This window comes from Carassius gibelio, chromosome A17, assembly GCF_023724105.1.
Source record: "Carassius gibelio isolate Cgi1373 ecotype wild population from Czech Republic chromosome A17, carGib1.2-hapl.c, whole genome shotgun sequence".
Lineage (NCBI taxonomy): Eukaryota > Metazoa > Chordata > Actinopteri > Cypriniformes > Cyprinidae > Carassius > Carassius gibelio.
In genome coordinates this window covers 9765548-9792259 of record NC_068387.1, presented here as the reverse complement: position 1 = coordinate 9792259, position 26712 = coordinate 9765548, and the positions used below count along the sequence as shown (strand labels likewise).

Here is a 26712-nt window from a genome sequence, read left to right as displayed (position 1 = left end):
GTCATTAGAGATTCGATCACATACTGTACCACTAACAATGAACGTTTAATAGAAACTGCACTTCTTGTTATTGTTACCTCTGTGATACAGATTATTGTTTTCTTACATATAGCCGAATGGGCAGTCCTTGGCACAGGCCACAGCTTTGCACTTCTTGTGACGTGGGCGACACTGGCAAACATCACAGCCGTGGATGTCAGTCTGGAAGCCAAAAGGGCATTTCAGAGTGCAGCTGGCAATTAGACCACTGCACAACTCTTCTTCTGAAGGTTACAAGAAAACAGAAGAGACTAATTAATTACCGCTTTTGACATTAATTACCTTCATATACACGCTTTAAGATCAACACAAAGACAGGGAGGCAAAAACAAGATATATCCAATGTACACCAAAACATACAGAAACAATATAATATAATATAATATAATATAATATAATATAATATAATATAATATAATATAATATAATATAATATAATATATAATAAATGCTGTATTTCTTTCACTTTCTTCAAGTAATCCATTTTTATTTTTTAACTTATGTTTTTAATTGAAAGGTTTAATATAAATTTATTTAAATTTTATTTTACTTAAGTTTAAGAAGAGAAGCAGCCAATTATATTATCTTACATACCAATATAATATAATATACCAATAAATACTTACAAATATTTTATAAAAAAAACAACAAAAAAAAACAAACAATGTAAACCATAAATTACAAAGCAATGAAGTGCAAAAAAAAAAAAAAAACTGTATTGTGCCCTATTTTTGTAAGATTTATTTTACAGTATATTACATGTGTAATATTTGTGTATTATAACATTAACCTATATATGTATATTTATATTATATTTCTTATGCATTATACTTACTGTGCAAATAATAAAAATGTTTTGTGAAGAAATTCATACACAGACAAAATTTATGTTTGCAAAAAAACAAATGTAAGTATATATTTACATGTATACTTTCAAATCAAAATGGGTGTCTGAACATTTGGCAAATAGTGTATATCTAAAAATAGTACGTTTATGATCCACGACCAGCTTATGGTCCAACCTTAAATCATTAAAATCAGCATTATTATCCTTTTCCTTTGACATTTGTCCGCCTTAAATTCACTCAGCCTATCTTAGTATAAAACAATCCCTTAATCCATCTGCCCTTCAGTGTTTATCCTCATAAACTTCTCTTCTAAAGCCAGTCAGTGTCTGGAGACACTAAAGACCGCCTGACAGCGTCTGTGTGGGGTGAAGAAGATGAAGCACTTCTCCAGCGACGTCACAGCTCACTTACGTGTCTTGCAGCTGCACGTCCTGCAGCCGTTGGAGTCCAGCCGAAAGCCGTACAGGCAGCTCTTTTCCACCAGCGTGCAGTTGTCCAGTGAGCCGCAGGCAGGGGGCGCCATCGTGATGTAGGTGGGCTCTAAAAAACAAAACAATTCCCCCAGAGGATGTGAGTCATTCCTGACTTAAGTCAGATAGTTAAACAGACAGAGAAAGAATACGGGATCTTAGGGACTCAAACGGGACTACACTTATGAGTCATAGGAGGCAAACAATTTTACACAGACTTTAAGTTTTTGTTCACACAGAAACAAAAATCCTCCCATCACTTACTCATCCTCATGTTGTTTTGTGGAAAGCAAAATCAGACATTTTTGAAGAATACCCTGGCCATTCTTTTCAAAATAATATAACCAGTGTTAAAGTATTATTTATACACTATTAATATTTGTTATATTTTAAATGAGCTTTTGTTTTAACTTTTTGTTTTTATTTCAGTAAGTTTATTATGTGGTTTTACATTTTTATTTATGCTTCCTTAGTTTAATTACCTTTGCAACATTTTTATATCAGTTAGTTGCCCATAATTTTTTTAATTATTATTATTCAATCCAATATTTATATTTTATACTATTTTAGCTTTATTTCAATTAATAATTTATATATATATATATATATATATATATATATATATATATATATATATATATATATATATATATATATATATAAACCATTTTTTATAATTATTTAAAAGTATTTTTGTTAGTCACCCAAAACACTGAATCAAACTGAATTTTGGGTGAACTATCCCTTCAATAAACAAGAAAAACAACAAATCGTATTTCTCTGTTTGCATTGGCTATAACTGATTTGGCTAAATCGATTATCTGATTAAAGAGTCGTTTGATATTGAATCTCACCGTGTATTGATGACACGCAAACCATTTTTTTCATTTAGGTTTTAACACCTCTAACAAGTTTCTATTTGATCTGATCGAATGGTGTACCACGCTCTGATAAAGATAAGAAACAGCCAGATGGACAGACAGAAAGAAAGAAAGAGAGGTGGATAGATAAAGTGTCAAAGTCTGAAATGGATGAATGTCTTCATAACTACAAATACAGTTTATGGCAGCAGTCCAAAAATGAACCATCATCGCAGTGAAATCTATATTTCAACACCCCAGCAAAACCTGAATGCTTGTAGTACATGCTGAAATTACTTATTGAATTGATTGGTTTGTGCCTGTCAAACAGCTCATCCAATAAGCTTCCCTCTTGCTTCTTCTCAGTTTTTTCTCTTTCTCCACATTTAGCTTTGAGCGCAGTGGTGTTCGGCAGCAGGGAATCAATTTCATGATGAAGTACATAAGCAAACACGAGTATGCTTTCAATTGATCTCGACCAACAATGTCCCAATGACCAATTGTCCCTTTAAAGGGTTAGTTCACCCAAAAATCTAAATTAAGTCATTATTGACTCACCCTCATGTCGTTCCAAACCCGTAAGACCTCTGTTTATCTTCGGAACACAGTTTAAGATATTTTAGATTTAGTCCGAGAGCTCTCAGTCCCTCCATTGAAACTGTGTGTACGGTATACTGCCATGTCCAGAAAGGTAAGAAAAACATCAAAGTAGTGGGTCAGTTAGAATTTTTCGAATCGGACAAGTCCGACATAAACGGTTCTTGATTCGTGAACGAGTCAATCTTTCGTTCGTTATCTGGCTCGGCTCGGTGTTTATCTTCAGTTCTCTCTTCACAGCAGTTCAGTCAGTGTACTGTTTGAGTACATGAATTACTCCGGGATACTGGTTTGTTTGAACTTAGAGGGAGTGTCAGCCACATTAAAAAAAGTTAACAGCTTAAGTCATTTGTGGATTAATGCGTATTAGAGATGCGAACCGTTTAAAACGATTAAGTTCGATTTGGTGAACTGGTTCAAGAAGATCCGGTTACATCGAATGATTCGTTCGCGAACTTGATATCAATACACTTGAACAAGCTCACAACAGACCCGGAAGAGAAGACAATGCTAAATACAGTCATAGTTTTTTTAATTTTTGGATCAAAATGTATTTTTAATGCTTCAACAAATTCTAACTGACCCTCTGATGTCACATGGACTACCGTATTTTTCGGACTATAAGTCGCACCTGAGTATAAGTCGCATCACTCCAAAAATACATCATGATAAGGAAAAAAACATATATAAGTCGCACTGGACTATAAGTCACATTTATTTAGAACAAAGAACCAGGAGAAAACGTTACCGTCTCCAGCCGTGAGAGGGCGCACTATGTATTCAGTGTAGACTACAGGAGCACTGAGCAGCATAGAGCGCCCTCTCACGGCTGTAGACGGTAATGTTTTCTCTTGGTTCATGTCTCTTAGTTCATTTCTCTTGGTTCATGTCAAATAAATTTTGATAAATAAGTCGCACCTGACTATAAGTCGCAGGACCAGCCTATGAAAAAAAGTGCAACTTATAGTCCAGAAAATATGGTACTTTGATGATGTTTTCCTTACCTTTCTGGACATGGACAGAAAGGTACACACAGCTTCAATGGAGGGACTGAGAGCTCTCGGACTAAATCTAAAATATCTTAAACTGTGTTCCAAAGATAAACTGAGGTCTTACGGGTTTGGAACGACATGAGGGTGAGTTATTAATGACATAATTTAGATTTTTGGGTGAACTAACTCTTTAAAGGGACAATTCACACAAAAATGTAAATTTACTGTCATGTCCTTTACATAAAGATTTTTCAGTCTGTGTGTTCTCAAAGTGAACTATATGGAGATGGTTTGGCTGTGTATTATGCTTATTAGCACTGCAGGTGCATGCTTCCTCATGAAGAATAATCGGGAATTATTAACATGACAACAAGGTTGAAAACGGATGAATGTGCGTGCGCTGCTTGTACGCAATTATTAGTGCAGCAGACCCACTGTGTTTTGTTTATGCTCATTAAGCTGCTCTTTTGAACAGCATGCTGTCTCTGGTGGGCTGACCCCAGACCGCACGGATGGTGGGAGACACTGCAGTGGAGAGAGACAGACTTGTGTCAGAATTTGCAAACGAGTCAAGACACGTACCTCTTTTGATTTGCTTGCACCGCACATGGGGAAGAGAGAGACATGAGCTGTCAGTGGCCAAAAGAGAGTGCCATCACTGCATTAATAACTAGTTGTTCAGTTCAGTTTAGTACACACTACTCGGACTGAATGTAAATACAGTTGTCATCGCCTGTATTCAAGAAGTACATTGGGTTATAAAGCTCGACTTTCTTTTTTATTGTATGGAAAATGCTTCTGTTTTTGTGTTTCAAGGAAAAAAAGAAAATCATATAGGGCGAACTATCATTTTGATACTTATTACATGAAGATCTATAAAAAATAAAGTTACAGTTTTGAATTGTGAAACTTAAATCGATATCGTTGCTAGCTGATTGTTCATATGATACTGTGTAGTTCAATGATACACAGCTGTAGATGTCTTTGTAAAACAAAATATATATATATATACATATATATTAAGCAGCTCAGCTGTTTTCAACATTGATAATACGTTTTTGAGCAGCAAATCCACATATCAGAATGATTTCTGAAGAATCATGTGACACTGAAGACTTGTTATATTTAATATATTTAATGCAGCCCTGGTGAACATAAAATACTTCTTTAAAAAACTAAAAAGACTTTAAAATATAAAACGTTAAAGTACAAAAAAAATAAAAAATAAATAAATAAATAAATAATTCCAAATAAATGTAGTTTGGAGCAGATATAGAGATTTTGAATTTTTTTTTTTTTTTTTTTTTTTGCAGTCTATGCTTCCCAAAAGCCTATATTCTTTATCATACCTTATCATAATGGTGGAAAATTGAAAGACTATTTTCAAACAAAAGACACATTGTTATTAAATTAAAAACAAGCTCTCAGCAATAATTAAATCAAACCCTGAGGCGAATCCTTTTTTCCGTATTCATTAAAGAGTGCTGTTTTATTAACACTACCGTAACATTTGAAGCCATGTTGGCATTGGTGTCTTATTTTGTTTCTTCCTATGTGGCCACACAACCAACAAAGCAGACTCATATTCAGAGACTTTTAGAAATAAACAAGTGCATTGTATCTGAAAATTAAGGCACATATTTAAATGTAGAATAATTTTGGTGCAAAGCGCTAATGGCTGTGGGGTTTGTCCAAACGTGATGTGTGATCTTTGGGGGTTCAACCCATCCTGACAGCTTTCATTTGCTTAATTACACATGCTGCGTCCGGTACAATAACTTGCCTCTGACAGGCAGAGGATGTCACCTTGAGGAAATGAGGTTCTAACAAACAATAATTAGGAAATAAAATGCACAGAGTGCAGGGCAGCTGGCAAATGAGCTAAATTAAGCTGTCCTGGGACCAAGGGACAGAGTGAAGGCTGTGTCCAACAGGGCCCAGAGGACAGTTGCAGGACTGAGGCGGACATGGACACACACCAGCAGCGGTGGGATTGTTTCACTGTCAAAAGACACCACTGGAGTGGGCACATCTGTTCACAGAAGAGGACAAACAAACCAACACCTGTGCTGCGGCTATACTGAGTATATACAATCTGTTACACAACAGTTACTTCTGGCCTGATAATATTCAAATAATATAACAATATGCACTAACTAACTGGCCAAATTTGATATATTCTGAAAAAGGTACTAAATGAAACAACGCTTCAAATATTGAAATGATTTAAATGATTTGACCATTAAATTTTCAAAGCCGGTGCCAGTAGAATAAATGAATAAAAGCTTTGTGAAATTTGTCTCATATACATCATTATGGTTGCTTTTGTTTGATCAAAAACTCAGTAAAAGAGTAATACTGCGAAATATACAGTACAGTCCAAAAGTTTGGACACACCTTCTCATTCAAAGAGTTTTCTTTATTTTGATGACTATGAAAATTGTATATTCACACTGAAGGCATCAAGGGCTATTTGACCAAGAAGGAGAGTGATGGGGTGCTGCGCCAGATGACCTGGCCTCCACAGTCACCGGACCAGAACCCAATCGAGATGGTTTAGGGGTGAGCTGGACCACAGACAGAAGGCAAAAGGGCCAACAAGTGCTAAGCATCTCTCGGTGAACTCCTTCAAGACTGTTGGAAGACCATTTCAGGTGACTACCTCTTGAAGCTCATCAAGAGAATGCCAAGAGTGTGCAAAGCAGTAATCAAAGCAAAAGGTGGCTACTTTGAAGAACCTACAATATTACATATTTTCAGTTGTTTCACACTTTTTTGTTATGTATATAATTCCATATATATTTCCACATGTTTTCGTTCATAGTTTTGATGCCTTCAGTGTGAATCTACAATTTTTATAGTCATGAAAATAAAGAAAACTCTTTGAATGAGAAGGTGTGTCCAAACTTTTGGTCTGTACTGTAATATATATATATATATATATTCAGGCATAATTACAGCTACCTTTTATTTCCCCATTTCCCATCTTGTAATAGGGCCACATATGGCTCTGCTGAATGCAAATGGCTGTTTCTATTTTACCCCTCAAGAAAAAAAACGAGAAAAAAGTTCATCCTTGGATGGAGTAACAGTCTTATCTTTATTTTTGATTGCAGAACTGCTGTGACAAGGCCACCGACACTCCGGCTCTGACAAGAGACAACAGGCTTTGATATAAAGGACCACCAAGGTAAAAAAAAAAAACTGAATTGTGTACGACTTAAAGTCAGTTTTTGAAAGTATGGTCATAATACATAAACCTTACATTAATACATTACATTAAACTGTTTATGGCTTACATCCAATTCAACTCTGATGACCACGTTTTGCATCATAAAGCCAAAAGGGATCATTCATATAGAGAAGAATCCACTTAATTATTGCCTTGGCAGCTAGACGTCCAGATATCCATTCACATAAAACTGTAGTCCCACCATTCAAAGAATGATTTTGAGAACTCAAATATCTCACTTTTTTTTAACTGAAAAAAATCTGTAGAGCGCTTTATTAAAAACATAGGCTGCATATTTCTGCTTTTAACTTTCCACAGTGTGACATTCATGGCAAGTGCATCACTTTAAATCCCTTTTTTTTTTTTTGAATCTAAAAATTAAGTCTTCATTTATTGACACAAGGACAGTGATGCTTTCAAAAGAGCGTAGGTTGTATTGAACCTTAAACATCTATTTAAAGATCCTACATTACACTGTGGTCATGGAGAATATATGGCCAAATATATATCAACCCTTTATTACTACTACTGGTCTCTACTGACACTGAGCTGATGCTTTTATTCAGAGCAACAATATACAATATTTATTACAGTGAAAGTAGCCCTGGAGCAACTTAGAGCCTTGCACAAGGGCTCAATCATAATGCTTAATGAATGACTCTTTGCTGGATTCGAACCTGCAACCTTCTAGATACCATTCAAGATCTTTAAAGAAATCTGACTAAGAATTATTTAAAATTAAAATACAACTCTGCAAAAGTTCAATAAAAGTGGCCCATATTGTTTCAAAAACTATATTTCAAGTCTTCTGGTTTTTTTGTGAGTAACAATTTATACACCAAGTTGACGGTCGGCCCATTATGGTTGTTGTTGAGTGTCGAGTTAAACTTGATCGAGTTAAATCAGCGGCAGAGCTCATCGGTTAGAGAGATCACTCTGATCAGCTGTTCAACTTGGTAAATAGTGCACAAAATGGGGATGACGAGAGCAAGCACGCTACAACAGAACTTGTCAGATGTCTGTGGTGAGCAAAGTCTGAAAATGCTAAGCAAGCACTGCTTTGTTTACAGTTTGTATATGCACAGTCCTATCTCATCTAGTTTCCTTTTTTGACATAGACTACTGCCACCTAGTGGTATGGAGAGCTTTTGTTTCTTTCTTGCACAGGCGCAGAATGTACATCCTAGTTGGCTGTTGTCTTTGCACTGTGTTCAAGCAGAACATTTTAGGCCCAGACAGTGGCAACGTGAGAGCTTTTGTTACTGCTAGTTCTTTGATGTCGGTTTTAGTGTGTCACAGCATTAAATGAGTGAAGTTTAATTATTTAAATGTCATCACATGAAGCTATTTTATGACGATGTCATATCAGACCACTTTTATGGTGCTTTTTTTGGTCATTTCTGAAGTTTAACTGTATAGAAAAGCTAAAAGATTGTGCAAAATAACTCTTTTGTGCACTGTGGTAGAAAGAAATATTCCCATGGACTGCTTTTATGATGTTAGACAATCAGCTAAACTTCTTTTAAGAAGTTATGCTCCCTGGAAGTAAGATTACCATACCCGGTCTCAATGACACTTGAACAATCCTTTTAAACCACTCTGCTGCACCATCCAACTGGCAAAATATGGAGTAATTAATTCATATGAAACACTGAGCAGTTAGTCACCTTGCTGTCACAGTCGGAGGATTCAGAAACCATTTGAATATTTTCACATTTACATAGTCTATCTATGCTTTAACCTTTCACTGCAGTCCGTGATGATGAGCAGGCACACATGGTGCCTTTGATCTACCTCTGCACTGCCCGGAGAAAGAGCGAGAGAGAGACAGAATTCAAATAAAGAGAGAGCACTGTATTTGAGATGTGGTTTGCGATGCAGCAGCGGTATTGTGTGTATAGAACTTTGTATGGAAAGCCATAGTGCACTACCCCCTCACTTCACCTCCATACTGAAGGGAGTGCTCTCCACGGTCAGGCAGACCCATCTACACCTCTAATTGCTTCACAGGCCGAAAGGCGTATGAAAGATTAATTGAAAAGGGGTGAATGTGAGCTTGCTGCTCTGAGCAGGTCTGCAGACATGCTGCTGTCCCTCTCTGTCAATCTCTTTTCCTCTCTCCCTCACTACCTCAACTAGCTTGAACAAACTCAAGTCTACTCAGACTCTTTGCATCTTGATTTAGGTGCACCGCATAAACTTTTGTTGTTCGACAAAAACTCATGTCACAATAATAGAGTGTTGTGCTAATACAAATTATACTAATACTAACAACAATAATAACAACAACAACTATTATTATTACTATTATTCTAAAAATTATAATTATTACTATTATAGAGGTTGGCAGTACTATCAAAATTTTACATCACTATGTGTGCATAATCTTATTACTTACTAATACTTATTATTATTATTAATTTATACTGTCACCAACATTCTTTGTTAATGTTAGTTAATGAAAATACAGTTGTTCATTGTTAGTTCATGTTAATTCACAGTGCATTAACTAATGTTAACAAGCACAACTTTAACTAATGAACTAATAATTTACTAATGCATTAGTAAATGTAAAATAAATAAATAAATACATTAGCTAAGATTATTAAATGCTGTAGAAGTACTGTTCATGCTTAGTTCATGTTAACCAAAGTAGTTAACTAATGTCAACTAATTAACCTTATTACAATGTGTTACTGTTTTTTTTTTCAAATTGAATGTCATCACATTTGATTATAATTTTTCATGTATTTATGCAATGTGTATGGATTAATTAATGGATATTAATTTTAATGCAAAATGTATGGATGCAAACGGTGCTAAGTTGAACATGCTAAAGCTAACAACAACACACTGAAATGCATTTTTTTTAAAACATAAAAGGGTCATATAATGCGGCTTAAATTTTTTCCACGTCAGGGAAAATGCGACGTGTAGAGTAGTATCATGCACGTGTGTGTCTGTGAGAGACAGACAGGGTCACATCACAGTGGAGTCAACTTTCATAATCGTGACTTGTGTACTGCAAATACATACAAGCATCATCACTGTGTCTGTCACGTGACTCTGTTCCACTTTCGGGCTTGAACTGATGGTAAAATTAAGGACATTATTTACTGTCTTTACATTTATGTTGAAAGCTGAAGCTCGCGATTATGGAGAGGGACGTTACATTTCTAACGCATGCTTGTGGTATTCGGCCAATCAATGCACTGGATCAGCTGGCAAATCAGAGCAGATTGTGCTTGCTTTGTAGAAAACAATGCGTTTGAGAGAGGTGGGGCATAGAGGAAATACAATAATAAAGTGACAGTATTTGAAAAATAATGTGTTTTTTGAACATTAAAGCATGTTAACATATTCTGTTACACCAAATTCACAAAATAATGATATTTAATATAGCATCATATAACCCCCTTTAAATGAAAGGCAAATACTTCTGTGTAGTTAAAAAAGTTAACGTTAATTGCTCCTTTTAAGACAATAGTATGTAGTGCACATCATTTAGAATCTAACATACTTGTATATGTAACAAATATTTCTTATTTGAGACACATTTCAGCCTGCCGCACAAACAATTTTATTTATATCATTACACTGTAAATAACCATCTTACAATAGTAGATAATGCTGCCAGAGGTCAAGCTGAAAATCACATTCAATGGCTGCTGAGAAATTGTTTCTCAAGGGGCTACACAATTTGAGGCATCACTCATGTCCGTAGCACATTTGTTGACATCCCTAACCCTGAATGAGAGCCATAGTAATCGTAATGCTTGCCTTCACTATTATCACGCACCACTATGAGACAAAGCACTTCAGCCATTGTTTTCTCTCAATATACTGAGTCGGCGCAAGAGAAGCATGCTTCATTTGCTTGGATCTTTAATTGGAAGGAGGGTGAAGGTGCAGAGGGTAGATGAGACAGACAGGAATCCTATTACCCCCGGTGTGACTCAATTCCACTGAACAGCATTGATCATAACCAACACGACAGTTGGTGGAGCCTCACCCCCAAAGCCACAAAAAAGCGTTGTTGTTTAGTATGATTTTTTATATCCTCCTCCACACATATTGTCAGTCTGGCATTTAGGATGGCCTGATAAGACTGTTAATTGCTCTTTCCATTCTCGGCGATCCTGAGACTACAAGTAACAGGAAGAGAAAAAAAAAAAACATCATGTTGCTTTTGTGATTTAAAAATCTGGACGGCAAGCAGCGACGTGAGAAAATCTATATTCTCCAGCTCTTTTTAAAAGGATGATGTCATCGGTCTACACACAGCCAGTCCTGGGAGAAATTCATTAGCCGACATACCTGCCACTCATCTATCACTCGCTCGTGTGAAATAACCTTTAGAAACCCTCTCTACAAGAATGTAGTCCATGCTCCTGCATACCGAGGTGCACGTCCATACATCACGGTGCTTAATCAAACTTATGATGAGATACAAAATGATGTGAAGCTCTCACTCGTAACAAACATGGAGGGGGAGACCCAGCCAGCTGCAGTGGGAGTGCAGGTCCCAGGGGTAACTGCTACAGATCTGTGAGCAGTATGAAAAATACACTGGCAGGCGGGATATGATGTTCCACTGCCGGTGAGGGTCGGGAGCAAGGTCTAATGGAGGGAAATCCACAGGAAGGGTTTTGGTGCAGTGTTGCATGACAGTAAAGAACACGACACAATAGACCTGAGATTTGAGACCATGGAGATGTTTGGGTTGTGCTGGAAGTGGGTTGCTGGGGGATCCAGGTACCCAGCTGCCTGCATTGCTCTCAGTCTAGTAGATTATTCACACATAGAATATGTGACTGGAATGGAAACTCGCATTTACTCACAAACATAGATACTAGTCTTGAGCATTCCAGTTTATATTAGTTTGAGGGTTATTAGTTTCATTAAAGAAGTCAGTGTGATGTCCTCATCATTGTAGACAAATAAATGCATATTTAGGCCCTGTCCCAAATGGCGTCCTAAGCCATCTTATGATTTCACACTTTTGTGATATAATGCTGCTTTTACTATCAGGGAGAAGTCTGCTATGGAACTCTCCTCAGATCTGGCGAAGTGCACACCAAGGGAGCATAGTGCCTAAAAAAAGTGGGCACACATGAGCAGACTTGTGAAACCGAAAATGATGAATGGAAAAACCCGTGGTAGAGGTGTGCATGCATGCTCCTGGAGGGCCAACGTCCTAAAGAGTTGAGCTCCAACCAGCTCCAACACTCTTGCCTGGACGTTTCTAGTCAGCCTGAAGTCTGATTAGCTGATTATGCATCAGCCACAAGACATCAATTTACATAAAATATGCCATTTGAACTCAGAAACATTTGGACTCAACCCACTCTAGTCTCAGCCTGGACTTGGACTTGAATGAGCTGGTTTGGACTACAACACTGAATCATGCTCATATTTAGCGTTAAGGGTCTGTCGCCTGGTTGTGTAATTGGGTGTAAAAAAAACTAATCACATTTAAAAGACTCAAAACCATATCTAATGGCCAGAACATCATAGAAACCACTTGATTTAAGCCAGTAAGCAACAATTTATAATTTACTGACCGTACTTGAGCACTTGCGTATCATTGCTCTATGGTTGTTTTTGATTGCTTCCATTGTCCTCATTTGTAAGTCGCTTTGGATAAAAGCGTCTGCTCAATTACTAAATGTAAATGTAATCTTTGTGTGATGTTGAAATTGCGATACATAATACAACTGTTATGATTGCGAACTACAAATAACCATAAACATTGGTGTTCATGTGCTTGCATATTTCATAGAGTGTGTTTATGTCCAATAATGATACGCTCAACCCAATACAATCCCAACCCGCATCCATAAAGTGCATCTGTTCTTACCCTCACACACAGGGCAGCACTCTCCGGGCACAGTGACGGGATTGAGACAGCTGTGGCCGCAGGCCGCTGCCACACAGCGGGCCTCTCCACTCACACACTGGCAGAAGGTACAGTCATCTTCACGCCAATGGTCTCCGTGTGCCAGGATCTGCCCATTCACATAACAGCCGGCTAAATTGAGCATTGGGTAGATAGGGTCTATATGGAAGAAGTTAAGAGAACAGAAAGATATGATGAAGATAATAGCTTAAACACATCAGTACTGACATCCTCTAAAATGTACCCTGCTGGAAAAGTCAGTTTAAACCAGTGATTCTCAACTCTGGCCCTCGAGGTTCATTTTCCTCCAGAGTTTAGCTCCAACCTTGATCAAACTTAAATAAAAAATATATATTTTAAAACTATTATCCTGTACATTATGAACAACTAGAAATAACATGGGGGCTTTGAATATTGTTGTGGACAATGAGGCCTCAAAAAATGTTGAGAACCACTGGTTTATATTGGTGAGTAAAATGATTTACCTCCTTCATAAATCAAGACTGCCTATGAGTCAACATACGGAGTCATACTGGCTTATATTTACAGTGAGCCGTCTAACTTTAGTTGGCCAATTTCATTTGTTTAATTCATGGCAGTAAAACTCTCAGGAGGAAAGCTACAGGGGACTGAGAGAGTTTCTTTTTAATTAACTACATAACAGCAAAATCATTCGCAAACTAATTTCAACATGACCACAATCTGATAAATATAACATGAGCAGAAAACGTAGCATGGCACTTCCAAGCAGTAATGTATTGGACAACAAAACCTACCCACAAGAGAAGCATAGCAATTGAAATTACATGCTCCCCGGCAGCCTATTAAAAGGTTGTCTACAAAATAAAACAATGAACAGTTTCCCTGAACTAATTAGCCCTGGATGCTCGCTGAATTGGATGCAAGCACAGAAAGAATTCATCCTGCAAACGTATGTCCAATCTACAGAATCTTCCCCATCTTGTAATGTAAAATGCACAATGTCATGACACTGTTCATTAAAATTCACAAAATTCACCTAAATTATAGGCAGAACATCAACAACACATGCAAAACAGGCTCTAAGGCACAAAGCTAATGCTAAAGACAGCTTGATATCATTTGGAGAAAGGTGCACATGTGCCTGCTTACACTCTTGACAAACAGTTTATGTAGAACTGCTACTTCAAGGGTCATCTAACCTTCACAGACAGGACAACACTCTCCGTCAGGGACGTAGTAGCGTTCGCAGTGGAGGACGCCGCACTGGGCAGTAAAGCACACGGACACCCCACCCCGACAGCGGCAGAAGCGGCAGGCGTCCATCCTGAACATGTCCCCGTCATGGTACTCCACTCCGTTGAAAGTGCAGGCCAGCTTTGTCTCTGCAAAACACAGTAATCCGGATGCAGTGCATTAGAGGCTGTCTCGTGTATGACTGACAGCACGACAAAACAAACAGGGTCTTGATGACAGGGTCAGGAAGAGTAGTTAGTTATGGGGTATGCAGGGACCTAAACGGTGTGCATTTGTATCTGAGAGAGCTTTTAGCTGCCGAGTTTCAGATAGCTGTGGAATTGATGCTCACCGGTCACCATGACAACCCTCAGGTACCAAATTCCCCTTTTCAGCTCATGCATTACAATGCCCACACTTGTGTACATAAGAATAGGCTGTTTTTGTTCCAAAATGAAGCTTAAAGAAGGTCTCTTTATATGTATTCAAACTCTGAGGACTTATGTTAATGCAGTTATATTTAGATAAAAAAAGTTAAAATAAAAGAACATTTATAGTGGCTGTGAAAGAGAATTCCAAACAAAGAATTAACACCTCCAAAAAAGACACTGAACTGCAAAAAAAAAAACAAAAAAAAAAAAAAAACAAATTGGCATCTTTGTCTTGTTTTTTTTTTTTTTTTTTGGCGGTGGGGAGTAAATTAACACTTACAGTTTTTGTACACAAGTAGAACTGAAAAATACACACGGCCCTCATTGCAAATTTACAATAAATACCAAAACAACACACTTTAGTTTCTTACAGTGATATTTTGTTGTGTTGAGCTATGATGATGATTACATAGCAGCTTAAAAAAGGATTGTAAATGACATACTTCTGTCAAACGTCTCGTGAGTTTGATTTATACATAAATAACATCATATAGAGTGTCTTTTTCCATAATTTACTGTTAATACATACCCCCCCCACACATATGATAAAAAAAAATTATAAAAAATGCACTGTTCTTCATATTGTCCTTCAAACAAGGTAAATTAGGAAGTAAAATTAAGATTCAAAATTTTGCAAGGTATTTCTTCTGCTGATAAATCTGCTGATTCAATCATTAGTTTTTTTCTTTATATAAGGTAGCCAAACACCTATTATTGATAAAAATGGACAACTATTGCTTAGTTTTATATAAAAAAATTACATTTAAATTGTATTTTTTCTTATTTTTTAAATCAGTGACAATAATTCTTTGATTTCAACACCAAGACATGTCTGATTATGGAAATATGTGTCACTTCCTCATCTTGTGCTTATGTTGAATGACGCCAAACACATCCTTGAAAACCTCCGATCACAACATATTCGATGTACCCAAGTCATCTGAAGGAACTCTGCCTGTGACAAACAAGAGGCCATAAAATTCCATAAAATCCTATCAAACGAAACACTGGCAGAATATCAAAGCAATCCATTAAAAGAGAAATTATTAGAAACCTGGAGCCAACAGAAAGCACCCAGAGCCAAGTGGGAATTGATCTCTGCACACTTGTTTGAAAGATCAGCCATATGCGGTGCACAGCGTTTTTAATTCCTGTGAATAATTTTTGTCAATTAGTACAGGCTCAGTGAATTACCCAATAATCTGGTGTGGCAACTGTGAGGTTGCCACAATAGACAGGTTTCACAGATGACTGTGTGAATTTGCTCAGATTTATAATCTTTTTTTTGTTTTTTTGTTCCATCAGCCTTTGGGTGACTGAATAACCCCCACCATTAGACAGGAATCAGATGCTAAAAGGAGTTGTACAGGTGGAGTTGAGATGTCTATGAGCTCTCTATGAGTGTAATATTTCAAGTGTCTTGTGCTAAAGTGTTGCCCGTGTTGTATGACTGTAATGTTACAGTATGCCAGAAGGATGAGCAGAAGGATTCAGAGCTGAAATATAACAGGTTTAATTGTTTATCACACCATTTTCAGGAACAGAAGGCATTAGATGTGTGCTATGTGGGCAATTAGCTAAGGAACAGAAGGTCACCAAGAGGTCATTAGCTTTTAGTGTGAAATACAAGATGATGAAGAGTAATACATCAATATTCCCACACGTGTTGGAAAGCAACTAAATAAAACTAATGATCAAATAAGTATTTGAACACAAGTTAAATATCACATAAAATATCTGACTCTCATGTTTGGAAGTTTAAGATTTTTATGTGAATCAGTTTGCTAAGAATTGGCAAATATATACAGTATTGTTCAAAATAATAGCAGTACAATGTGACTAACCAGAATAATCAAGGTTTTTAGTATATTTTTTATTGCTACGTGGCAAACAAGTTACCAGTAGCTCAGTAGATTCTCAGAAAACAAATGAGACCCAGCATTCATGATATGCACGCTCTTAAGGCTGTGCAATTGGGCAATTAGTTGAATTAGTTGAAAGGGGTGTGTTCAAAAAAATAGCAGTGTCTACCTTTGACTGTACAAACTCAAAACTATTTTGTACAAACATTTTTTTTTTCTGGGATTTAGCAATCCTGTGAATCACTAAACTAATATTTAGTTGTATGACCACAGTTTTTTAAAACTGCTTGACATCTGTGTGGCATGGAGTCAACCAACTTGTGGCACCTCTCAGCTGTTATTCCACTCCATGATTCTTTAACAACATTCCACAATTCATTCACATTTCTTGGTTTTGCTTCAGAAACAGCATTTTTGATATCACCCCACAAGTTCTCAATTGGATTAAGGTCTGGAGATTGGGCTGGCCACTCCATAACATTAATTTTGTTGGTTTGGAACCAAGACTTTGCCCGTTTACTAGTGTGTTTTGGGTCATTGTCTTGTTGAAACAACCATTTCAAGGGCATGTCCTCTTCAGCATAGGGCAACATGTCCTCTTCAAGTATTTTAACATATGCAAACTGATCCATGATACCTGGTATGCGATAAATAGGCCCAACACCATAGTAGGAGAAACATGCCCATATCATGATGCTTGCACCTCCATGCTTCACTGTCTTCACTGTGTACTGTGGCTTGAATTCAGAGTTTTGGGGTCGTCTCACAAACTGCCTGTGGCCCTTGAACCCAAAAAGAACAATTTTACTCTCATCAGTCCACAAAATGTTCCTCCATTTCTCTTTAGGCCAGTTGATGTGTTCTTTGGCAAATTGTAACCTCTTCTGCACATGCCTTTTTTTAACAGAGGGACTTTGCGGGGGATTCTTGAAAATAGATTAGCTTCACACAGACGTCTTCTAACTGTCACAGTACTTACAGGTAACTCCAGACTGTCTTTGATCATCCTGGAGGTGATCATTGGCTGAGCCTTTGCCATTCTGGTTATTCTTCTATCCATTTTGATGGTTGTCTTCCGTTTTCTTCCACGTCTCTCTGGTTTTGCTCTCCATTTTAAGGCATTGGAGATCATTTTAGCTGAACAGCCTATCATTTTTTGCACCTCTTTATAGGTTTTCCCCTCTCTAATCAACTTTTTAATCAAAGTACGCTGTTCTTCTGAACAATGTCTTGAACGACCCATTTTCCTCAGCTTTCAAATGCATGTTCAACAAGTGTTGGCTTCATCCTTAAATAGGGGCCACCTGATTCACACCTGTTTCTTCACAAAATTGATGACCTCAGTGATTGAATGCCACACTGCTATTTTTTTGAACACACCCCTTTCAACTAATTCAACTAATTGCCCAATTGCACAGCCTTAAGAGCGTGCATATCATGAATGCTGGGTCTCATTTGTTTTCTGAGAATCTACTGAGCTACTGGTAACTTGTTTGCCACGTAGCAATAAAAAAATATACGAAAAACCTTGATTATTCGGGTTAGTCACATTGTACTGCTATTATTTTGAACAATACTGTATATATATATATATATATATATATATATATATATATATATATTTTCAAACAGTTCATGGAAAATCCAAATGTGAATGAACCAGCAGCAAAAATGAACCAGTATAGATTTAAGTTCTTGTGTATGGTGTCTATCGTTTGATAAAAGATTAAATTGGTTCAAAAAGTAAATTACCAAAATTTTTGGGTCCTTGTAAGCTGTGAATCTCTCTCTCTCTCTCTCTCTCTCTCTCTATATATTTATATATATATATATGCAAACGGTTAAAGTTCAACAATTCCTTTGAGTCCTTTTCGATTCTTTGAGTTCGTGCAAACTGTTCATCATTAAAAAAATATTTACTAATACTTTTGAGTTCTTGCAAATATCAAATCACTTCAAAAATGATTTACTGATTCTTTGAAGTCTTTGCAAATGGTTAGTTGCGAAAAAAATAAAATATTTTGAGTCCATGCAAACAGTAAATTGGTTAAAATAGATTCATTAATTCTTTAAAGTCCTTGTGTACAGTACATCGTAAAAAAACCTCTGCAATTCTTTTCAATCCTTGCTCATTTAGACACTATTCCGTTCCAAAAATAATGCAAATTTTATATTTTAAAAACATATTCCCCTCTTAGATAGCTTTAGTATAGTTAGTTGTACTTTTTTAAGGATAGCACAGTGGTTTAAAGGAATAGTTAAACCAAAAAAACAAAATTATGTCAAGAAAAAAATATTTAACTAAATCTAACCACCCCTTTTAACTACTTTAGACTTTAAGTAGTTTGTAAATCTGCCAGCTACAGTTCCTAAGTAGTTTTCTCCAAACTATACTATCAATTCCCCAGCCAGTTCTCTACACTAAACTGTTCTACTCATCTCCTACAAATTCGCTTTCCCTTAACCCATATCCTACTAATGTTATTTTTCCCAATTTTAACTCAATTATCCACTCTATCCTGCCCATTCACTATCCAATTTCCCCTATCCTACATATTCCCTACCCAATTAGTTAAGACTTACAAACAATATCATTCAAAAATCAAAATACTTAAGTTCACATTCCTACAGTCAATGCAAGGAATAAGAGTAAACACGATTGGCTTGATCTCTGCAATTAAGGGGCTCACGCTTGAGACTTGACTCAAGCTCTAAAACACCCCTCTGGACCTAATTATAGAAATAAATAGTGCTGAGGTGGAAAGAGTGAAACAACTGTTCATATGTGTTTTGTGTTCTGATTGCAAGGATATATGAATACACTTCCTACATACCGTTTGCTGCATTTTGCGGGAAGAAGTTCCATTTGAAGAAACAACCTGGATCGCAAGATCTTACTCTTTTTTGTTTTAAATGCAATTAACCATCTTCATTTATTTTAATGACTAATGAGCCTCATCCCACAGGCACGATGGTGCCGCCACAACTACAACCAGTTGTGGCAGAGGTGAATAATTAGAGGAAGCATGAGTGATAGTTATGTCAGCATCTTGACCTACCCAGTTGTTCATTGCAGTGGCCTCGCCCAAATGAGTGGCCACATCACAGTTAGACTCAGCATTGAGACATGGTAATAGCAAGGAACAACCCGTTTCTTTGTTTTGTCTCACTGAATGTTAGTGTTTATGCCACTGCTGCATCTCGTAAGTTTTCAAGATAAAGCCTGACCTAAGCCGTCTGGATGCAACGAAAGATTTGTAGGAGAGCAGATAGCATACTTGCACCCACTTGTTTTTGCTAGCTGTTGTGACCTCACAGAAAAAGAAAAAAAATCCTGCAGAGAAATTGTAAAAGGGAGAATCTGGCTTTCCTGTCGCATTTCTGTTTTTGAAGGGCAAGCAATAAATGATGGTGCGTAAACAGCTGGCCGAAGCTCATGGAGAGCCGGTGTCTGCTCTAGAGCTTATCCCTCTCTCACCACATTAAGACAAGCTGGTTGTTGAACAAATATGCAAAGTTTGTCAGGCTTGAGCTGGTGGCTCCATTTCTCAACCCACTGGCCGCCTTGATTTGGGACTTTACCCATCACAAAGGATTATATGACTGCATCAAATTCTTCCTAGTTTTATGGGAAAGTCTTTGACTTGGACTTATTCCCGAATCCTCTGCCATTAGGGATTGGGCGTCGTGTAGGGAGAGCAAACTTGAATGAATTCTGTTTAATATTCGGAATTTCCTCCCAGAGCTGTAATCCTGTAATGACTCTGTCAGGAAAGAAACTGCGGAGTAAACTTTTTGAAAAAAGTCTGGAGATGGCCAGAGCTGTCCTAGCATGGGTTGGGGCTCATTTTCACGTTCTTCAATGCCAAACAGCTATACTGTTGTTTTCTAAAAAGGTGAAGGGTGCAGGAGTTGTATTAGCACAAGAAAAATGTATAACTAACACAAAAATGCCAGTTAGTTTAATACCAGTTGGAGACTCTAGTCTCTGTGTCAGTTCCTCGCAAGTCTTTATTGACACCTTTAGAAGCACAAAGATGAATGATACTGAGATCAAAGTCACCAAGGCGCTCAGATTCAGTGCTGTAAACCCACTCAGTCCAAAAACAGCAGTTCAATACTCTAGCAATTTCTGACTGCAACAGATTTAATTAAATATGAAAAAAATAAATAAATCACCTTTAAAATCTACTTTACATCAATGTAGTCTTCTTTAGTAAAAGTTACACTGTTTGGCCTTTTGTGTCAAAAGTGGGAACATTTCTCTCTTTTTGTCTCCCTGCGACACATTCACACAAGAAGAACTATGAAAACTTGATTTGACAGTTTCTTTTCTTTCCGTTCTGTTCTGAAGATTTGTTTCTTAGCACATTTTAAATTCAAAATCAAAATAATACCATATGTAGTTTTGCATAATTGCAAGCAGTGTTTTTCTTTGGTTGCATGTGGTGCAACACGCAAAGTCATGTGGCACAACCAATGTGCACAAATATTCAGAAAAAAAAATAAAAAATCTGTAGATCGTCATTGATGTGTCAAGATGTATACATTTTTGATAGAGAATTCCTTAGACGTTCCTCCAATCAGTGCAGAACATGCAAATAAAGTCTGAAGATTCCATAAGGCTGATATTTTAATAATGTACAGCATCATATATAAACATCAGTAAAAATAAAAATTTGGAGTGGAGGAGATTCTTCCTCTCGTATGAAACACCACACCTCGGTGTAAATTAGTGGAAGAGAATGGTAACCGTGGAAACACCACCCAGAGACGCCAAAGCCTAGTTTTCTCTGCCTCGGGATCCAACAGGTCCCCTCCCCTCTGAGGCCTGGAGGCCAGCAGCTGTTAACTGGCCCCATCTGAATTGTTAGAGTGTATGACGGCACTCGCCGGGGCTGTTCGAGCTGAGGAAAGTGACAGAAGCCAACTATGTAATCTGTATGAACGCCCAACCCTCCACACATCTGTACGAATACAAATTAAGAATGGCTACTACCTGTGTTCTCATATGGCTTTCTGAAAATAGAGAAATAGCACCGGGACCACAACACACACACACATACTCACAAAGTGTTTCTTATTACACAAAGGCCATTTGAAGCAGGAGGAAAAAGACCCCGTTTATATTTAACTCTAAGAGTTTGACAGGATTGTGAAGAGGCAGTAATGAAATTCTCCATCTGGAGATTAAAACACCTCCACATCTCAGTCTCAAAGTTCCTGAACAGAGCACTGCGACCTAAAATAACAACATTTATTACCGTTCAAAAGCTGCGAACCTTAACGTGGGGGATTTACATAATCACCTATCTCCAGTCGCAAACTTGCACTTGTGCAGATTTCTCCCGCTTGAGGTCATGATTCATCACGGGCGGTCTTTCAGTTTCGATCCAGGCACCACAAACGTGAGTCTCATTTTTTGTGTTTTTAAAGGAGCCATATTGTATACTTTAGTAGCATATTATATTTCCCCCTGAAGTCCACTTATATCGTTAATTTAGCTTTCATGCACCAAAAACAGTTGTAACTTAGTTTTATATGACCATTTTCCTCCTCATTTCAGTCCTTTAGAATTAAAAGTGCTATATTTTGGAATTCGACACATAAATTACTTCCCTACTACCTGATTGATACCAATGAAATAGGCATCTTGAGCATTCATGCTAGTCTCTGTGACTGCCAGTGGCTCTGTAAACAACAAAACGAGTCAAAGGGGACAACCCAAGCTTTTTGGCCAGACAACTAGCCTGTGATCTATTTTGCCTGCTGGGGTTGTTTATATCTTTTGAAATGACATCTATTGGTAGGACATCTGTGGAGGGCTTTGGGTAAAGGATGTTTATGCAAATGACCCTTTTATGATTGGCTAACCTGCTCTTTGCATGTGAAAAGAGACCTTGTTCACAGTGTTGCTCATCAGGGTGTATAAATGTTAGCATGCTAATATGCTAATGGAGTAAAAAAAACAAGTTTTGAGTTCTGTTGTGGATTGTAAAATAAATAAATAAATAAATACAAAACCCACAGCCAATACAGCTGTTTTCAAAATGTTGCAACTTTAGTAATATGCTACTTTTTCCTAACAAGTAGCGATGTTAGTTAAGTCACATTATTTTGCACACAAAGCCTTGCAACCGAGGAAGCTGGGGCAATATCAAATGATCTCTAGTAGAACGTCCAACCAAATCCCATGAGAAAATGTAACTATTTTATAAAATAGTAATTTTGAACGAATTCATAGGATATGATTTTAAGAAGTTGATGAAGGTACACCCCTACCTCAAGTCTAAGCCTAACCATCACTCTAGCATAAGCAGATCATAAAACGCACAAAAACATACAAATGAGATTGTATTAATTCATACGAATTAGTCAACAAAACATAACATTAGCCTGCAACATAGATACATTTTCTAAGGTATAGCTTAACTGTAACTGAAGTACTTTAAAGTAGAAAAAGGTTCTTAAAATATACTTTTTGTTTCTTAGTGTGAAGAGGGTTTTACAGAATCTTTTTTCATAAAGAACCTTTCGTGGAATGGAAAGGAATCATGGACCATACGTTTTTTCATAGAACCATATATGCAAATAAAGAACCTTTAGATTTAAGAGTGTCCTATTTTATGAATACAGTTTTTCACCTTCTATAGAGTAGGGAAGTAGACACATTCAGATGTAAGGTTAGTTTCACCCTAAGGAAAGGGAAGAAAACAATCTGAAACCATGAAGAAGAAATGGATTTCCGAAAGGCTGAGGAGATTGCAGTTATCATCCTCTCAGATGCTTGAGATGCCTCTTTTTTTCTGTGTTAGGTAGGAGAATGCTTTTCTAGTTGTCCTACAGCCCAACAGGAGCTGCCTTCCCGGTGTTTTTCAGCCCTCCCTCATGCTGCAGGCTAGCTTGTTTTGGCTGCAGCTGCTGAGAGGCAGACTAAACAATGTGATAACGCGCCACTCCACAGTTGTGCCTTGTGCTGCCAAGACCCGCCACTGCTCTGGACATGTAAATCACTACAACCACACAACACCTGCAAATCAAGGCTAAGTTGTCGAGAAACAAAACAAAAAAAGACGGCGCCTTTGTGTGCATGTTTTCCTATTTTTTTATCAGTGAAAGATAGCGGTCGCTGTGTTGGAGCAGACATAAATAAGAGTAGAGTATAAAAGGGAGAGCATAGTGCCTGCGGGGCCCGTCAATCATTGTAGGATTCACAGTGCACATGTTAAGTGAATGGCCCCTTGGTGACTCATATTTGAGCCCTACCTTAAAATGACTTTCCTCTCCTGATGACACCTTCTCTGAAAAAAAAAAGAGATGCCTGTGCTTCACGACGGGCCACAGTGTTATGTTTACGCTAGCATTGTTCTTTCATATGTCATTTGAGACAGAACAACATGCTACTGTGTACAGAGCTAATCCTAATGCTAACCGCTTAGATGTTGACAACACAATCACAAAACACGTTTTCTTTTCGTCGAGAAGAGGATCAAAATCAGCACTCATAACCTTTAATACATCGCCCTTCAATCCCTAGGTTAAACAACTTGTGCAAACCGCCAATCGTGCCCTTCTCCATGACCACCCCCCTCTGGGCAAACATTAACGTAATGATGGGGCTTGTAGCAGTGGGGCTGTATAAATGGGGACTGACAGGTGCGCCAGTTCATCTGTGAAGATGCACAAATTATGAAACAAAAAAAAAAAAAATCTGCTAAAGACAAAGCAAATCTACCATGCGCAAATGTGGCAGAGTGGCTGCCGTTTTACTGCAGTCAAACAACATGTTCGCATATTCACTTGTTGATCAATTTGCTCGGTACATTACGAGATCAACACAAATCTACACAAAATTCCTTGGTGTGGTCAAAGTTAGCTCACGGTTTTTAAACTTTCGGAAAGGAGTTGCGATTAGCTCAGGGTGGGAATGTTCTCGATTAGATGCACACATACACTCACTAATCAGACCTTCTTCTTATCTACTCCCCAAAAGGGTGACATCACTGTCTGAGAGAAAAATGTGGTGCACAAACACTGTCTGAGAATGCTCACTCCCTTGCCATCCTAAATACTTGCCTTTGGAAGTGTGTGTGGGCGCCTTGTAGAGCGAGCGAGTAAGTGACTGGCAGAGAATGATGGGATTCTTTCGGTCTGACATCTGCTGTTTCTAGAATCATCAAGCCATGAATTTGTTCAGAAATGGCACAGTTGATATACTTAAATTCAAAGTTTTGATTCTTTATGTAGATAACGTTTCTTGAATTTAGACTGCCCTGCTGAAAAACAGATTAACAGATTTAGGTGGTCAAGATGGTTTCAGGAATAACACTGAATGAAAAACGAAAGCTTAAAAGTAGTTTGACAATTTACACTATAGGTCTATTTAATGTTCTGATAACTGGATCAGTTCTGACCTCAATATTACTTGGTAAAGAAATGCCATTAAATAAGTATTATGTAAACCTGTATGCAACAGACTTATCAATATAGGATCAGCTTTTTCATGTTAGCCTTTTATTGTGGTCTGTCTATTTACATTTCAGTCACATGGTCTCCTTCTGTCTAAACAGGCAGGTTCTTTGTTTAGCTGCAACTTGGACATGAGCTTATGCTTACAGTCAAACATCTGGCTGGCTACACAAGCCTAATCTAGACCATCTTGTACCAGCTAATGACCAGCTTGCAATACGTCCATGAAGTGTCAATGTGACAAATCTACAGGGAAAAACTTCAAATAAAAGCAGTATAAACTGAATTTAATAAGCGTCAAATCCTCATTAAGGCATGCCACATTGAATAAACCTTATCACACATTACAGAGGACAAAAGTGAAAGATGGCGACTCCTTCTTCCTATTAAAGATTCATAGAGACAGTTTTCAGGAACCCAGCATTATATAAATCAAATTAAAGGGATAGTTCACCACAAAATGAATATTCTGTCATTATCTGTTCACCTTCATGTCGTTCAAGTCCCATTTGACTTTATTTCTTTAGTGGAACACACAGACACTGTTGGCACATTCATGAGAAAAGTAACAGTGTCCGATTTGTAAAAAAAAATCTCAAGTTTTCATATGCGTTTTTTCGGATTCGTCATCCTAAAAATCTGTCATGCAATTTTGTCAAAACACCTCTCAAAATGCTTGTTACGGATGTGAAAAATGCGTACAATTGAACCCAATCCAAATTTTTTTATGAGGGTAAAAAAGTTTCAGAGGCAGTGTGTAAATGTATTTGACACAACGTGAGATCATATTTATTTTTTAACATGCAAAAATATCGGATTCAATGATCCTTCACTTAAAAGGACACTGTAGGGAAATATTATCAGTGAATAACAACACTATACAACACTATTAAAATATTATATACTATTACAATACTATACAATACAATACTACTCTAATACAATACTATACTGTCCCAATCTAGAAGTGCTTTTCATCATCTGTAAGCCGTTCTACTCACTGGGTGAGTTTTTCTCATTCATTCTCGTAAGTGTCTACATTCCTCCACAAGCATGTGTGAATGCAGCACTGCAACAGCTGGCTGATCAGATCAGATCACAGAAACAGAACAACAACCAGACAACCAGTTTGTGGACTTCAGCTCGGCCTTCAACATTATCATCCCAAACCTACTCCTGTTCAAATAAATCAAGCTCTCTGTGCCCACCTCTATCTTTCTGTGGATCAGCACTGACAAACAGGCTGCAGCTAGTAAGGCTGGGAATATTCTCATAGACCACTCGCACCATTGGCATTGGCACCACCCAGTGCACTACAAACGACCTCTCTGTCAAGCACCTGAAGTTTGCAGATGACACCACACTTATTGGCCTCATACTGGATGGTGACGAGTGTGCTTACAGACAGGAGGTTCAAGAGCTGGCTGTCGGGTGCAGTCACAGTGACCTGGATCTGAACATGTTCAAAACAGTGAAGATGACAGTGGACTTCAGGAGAAACCCCCTGCACCATAACAAAATTATCTTATGTGTAAACATACCTGGCAATGAAGCGGTTTCTGATTCTGATTCTGGTTACAACTTTGTATTTTTTTAATTTATGACAGAATTTGCATTTTTTTTTGTCCAAATATCCCTTTAAATTTCAGTACCGTATTTTCCGGACTATAAGTCACACTTTTTTTCATAGTTTGGCTGGTGCTGCGACTTATAGTCAGGTACGACTTATTTATCAAAATTAATTTGACATGAACCGAGAGAAATGAACCAAGAGAAAACATTACCGTCTACAGCAGCG

General features: G+C 37.5%; 1 protein-coding gene across 2 annotated transcripts in view; it reads right to left on the bottom strand.

Annotated features, from left to right (window-relative positions):
* LOC127933436 (cysteine-rich motor neuron 1 protein-like) overlaps window positions 1–26712 on the bottom strand; it is a 110117-nt gene that overhangs the window by 18262 nt on the left and 65143 nt on the right. The window contains exons 6-9 of one of the 2 annotated variants that reach the window (XM_052530448.1): window positions 14119–14301; window positions 12899–13096; window positions 1299–1427; window positions 107–263 (exon numbers count right to left, since the gene is read on the bottom strand). In XM_052530448.1, coding sequence (XP_052386408.1) covers window positions 107–263; window positions 1299–1427; window positions 12899–13096; window positions 14119–14301 — 667 coding nt within the window. The remainder of the gene's footprint in view (window positions 1–106; window positions 264–1298; window positions 1428–12898; window positions 13097–14118; window positions 14302–26712) is intronic. The other variant, XM_052530449.1, reaches the window with a different exon arrangement.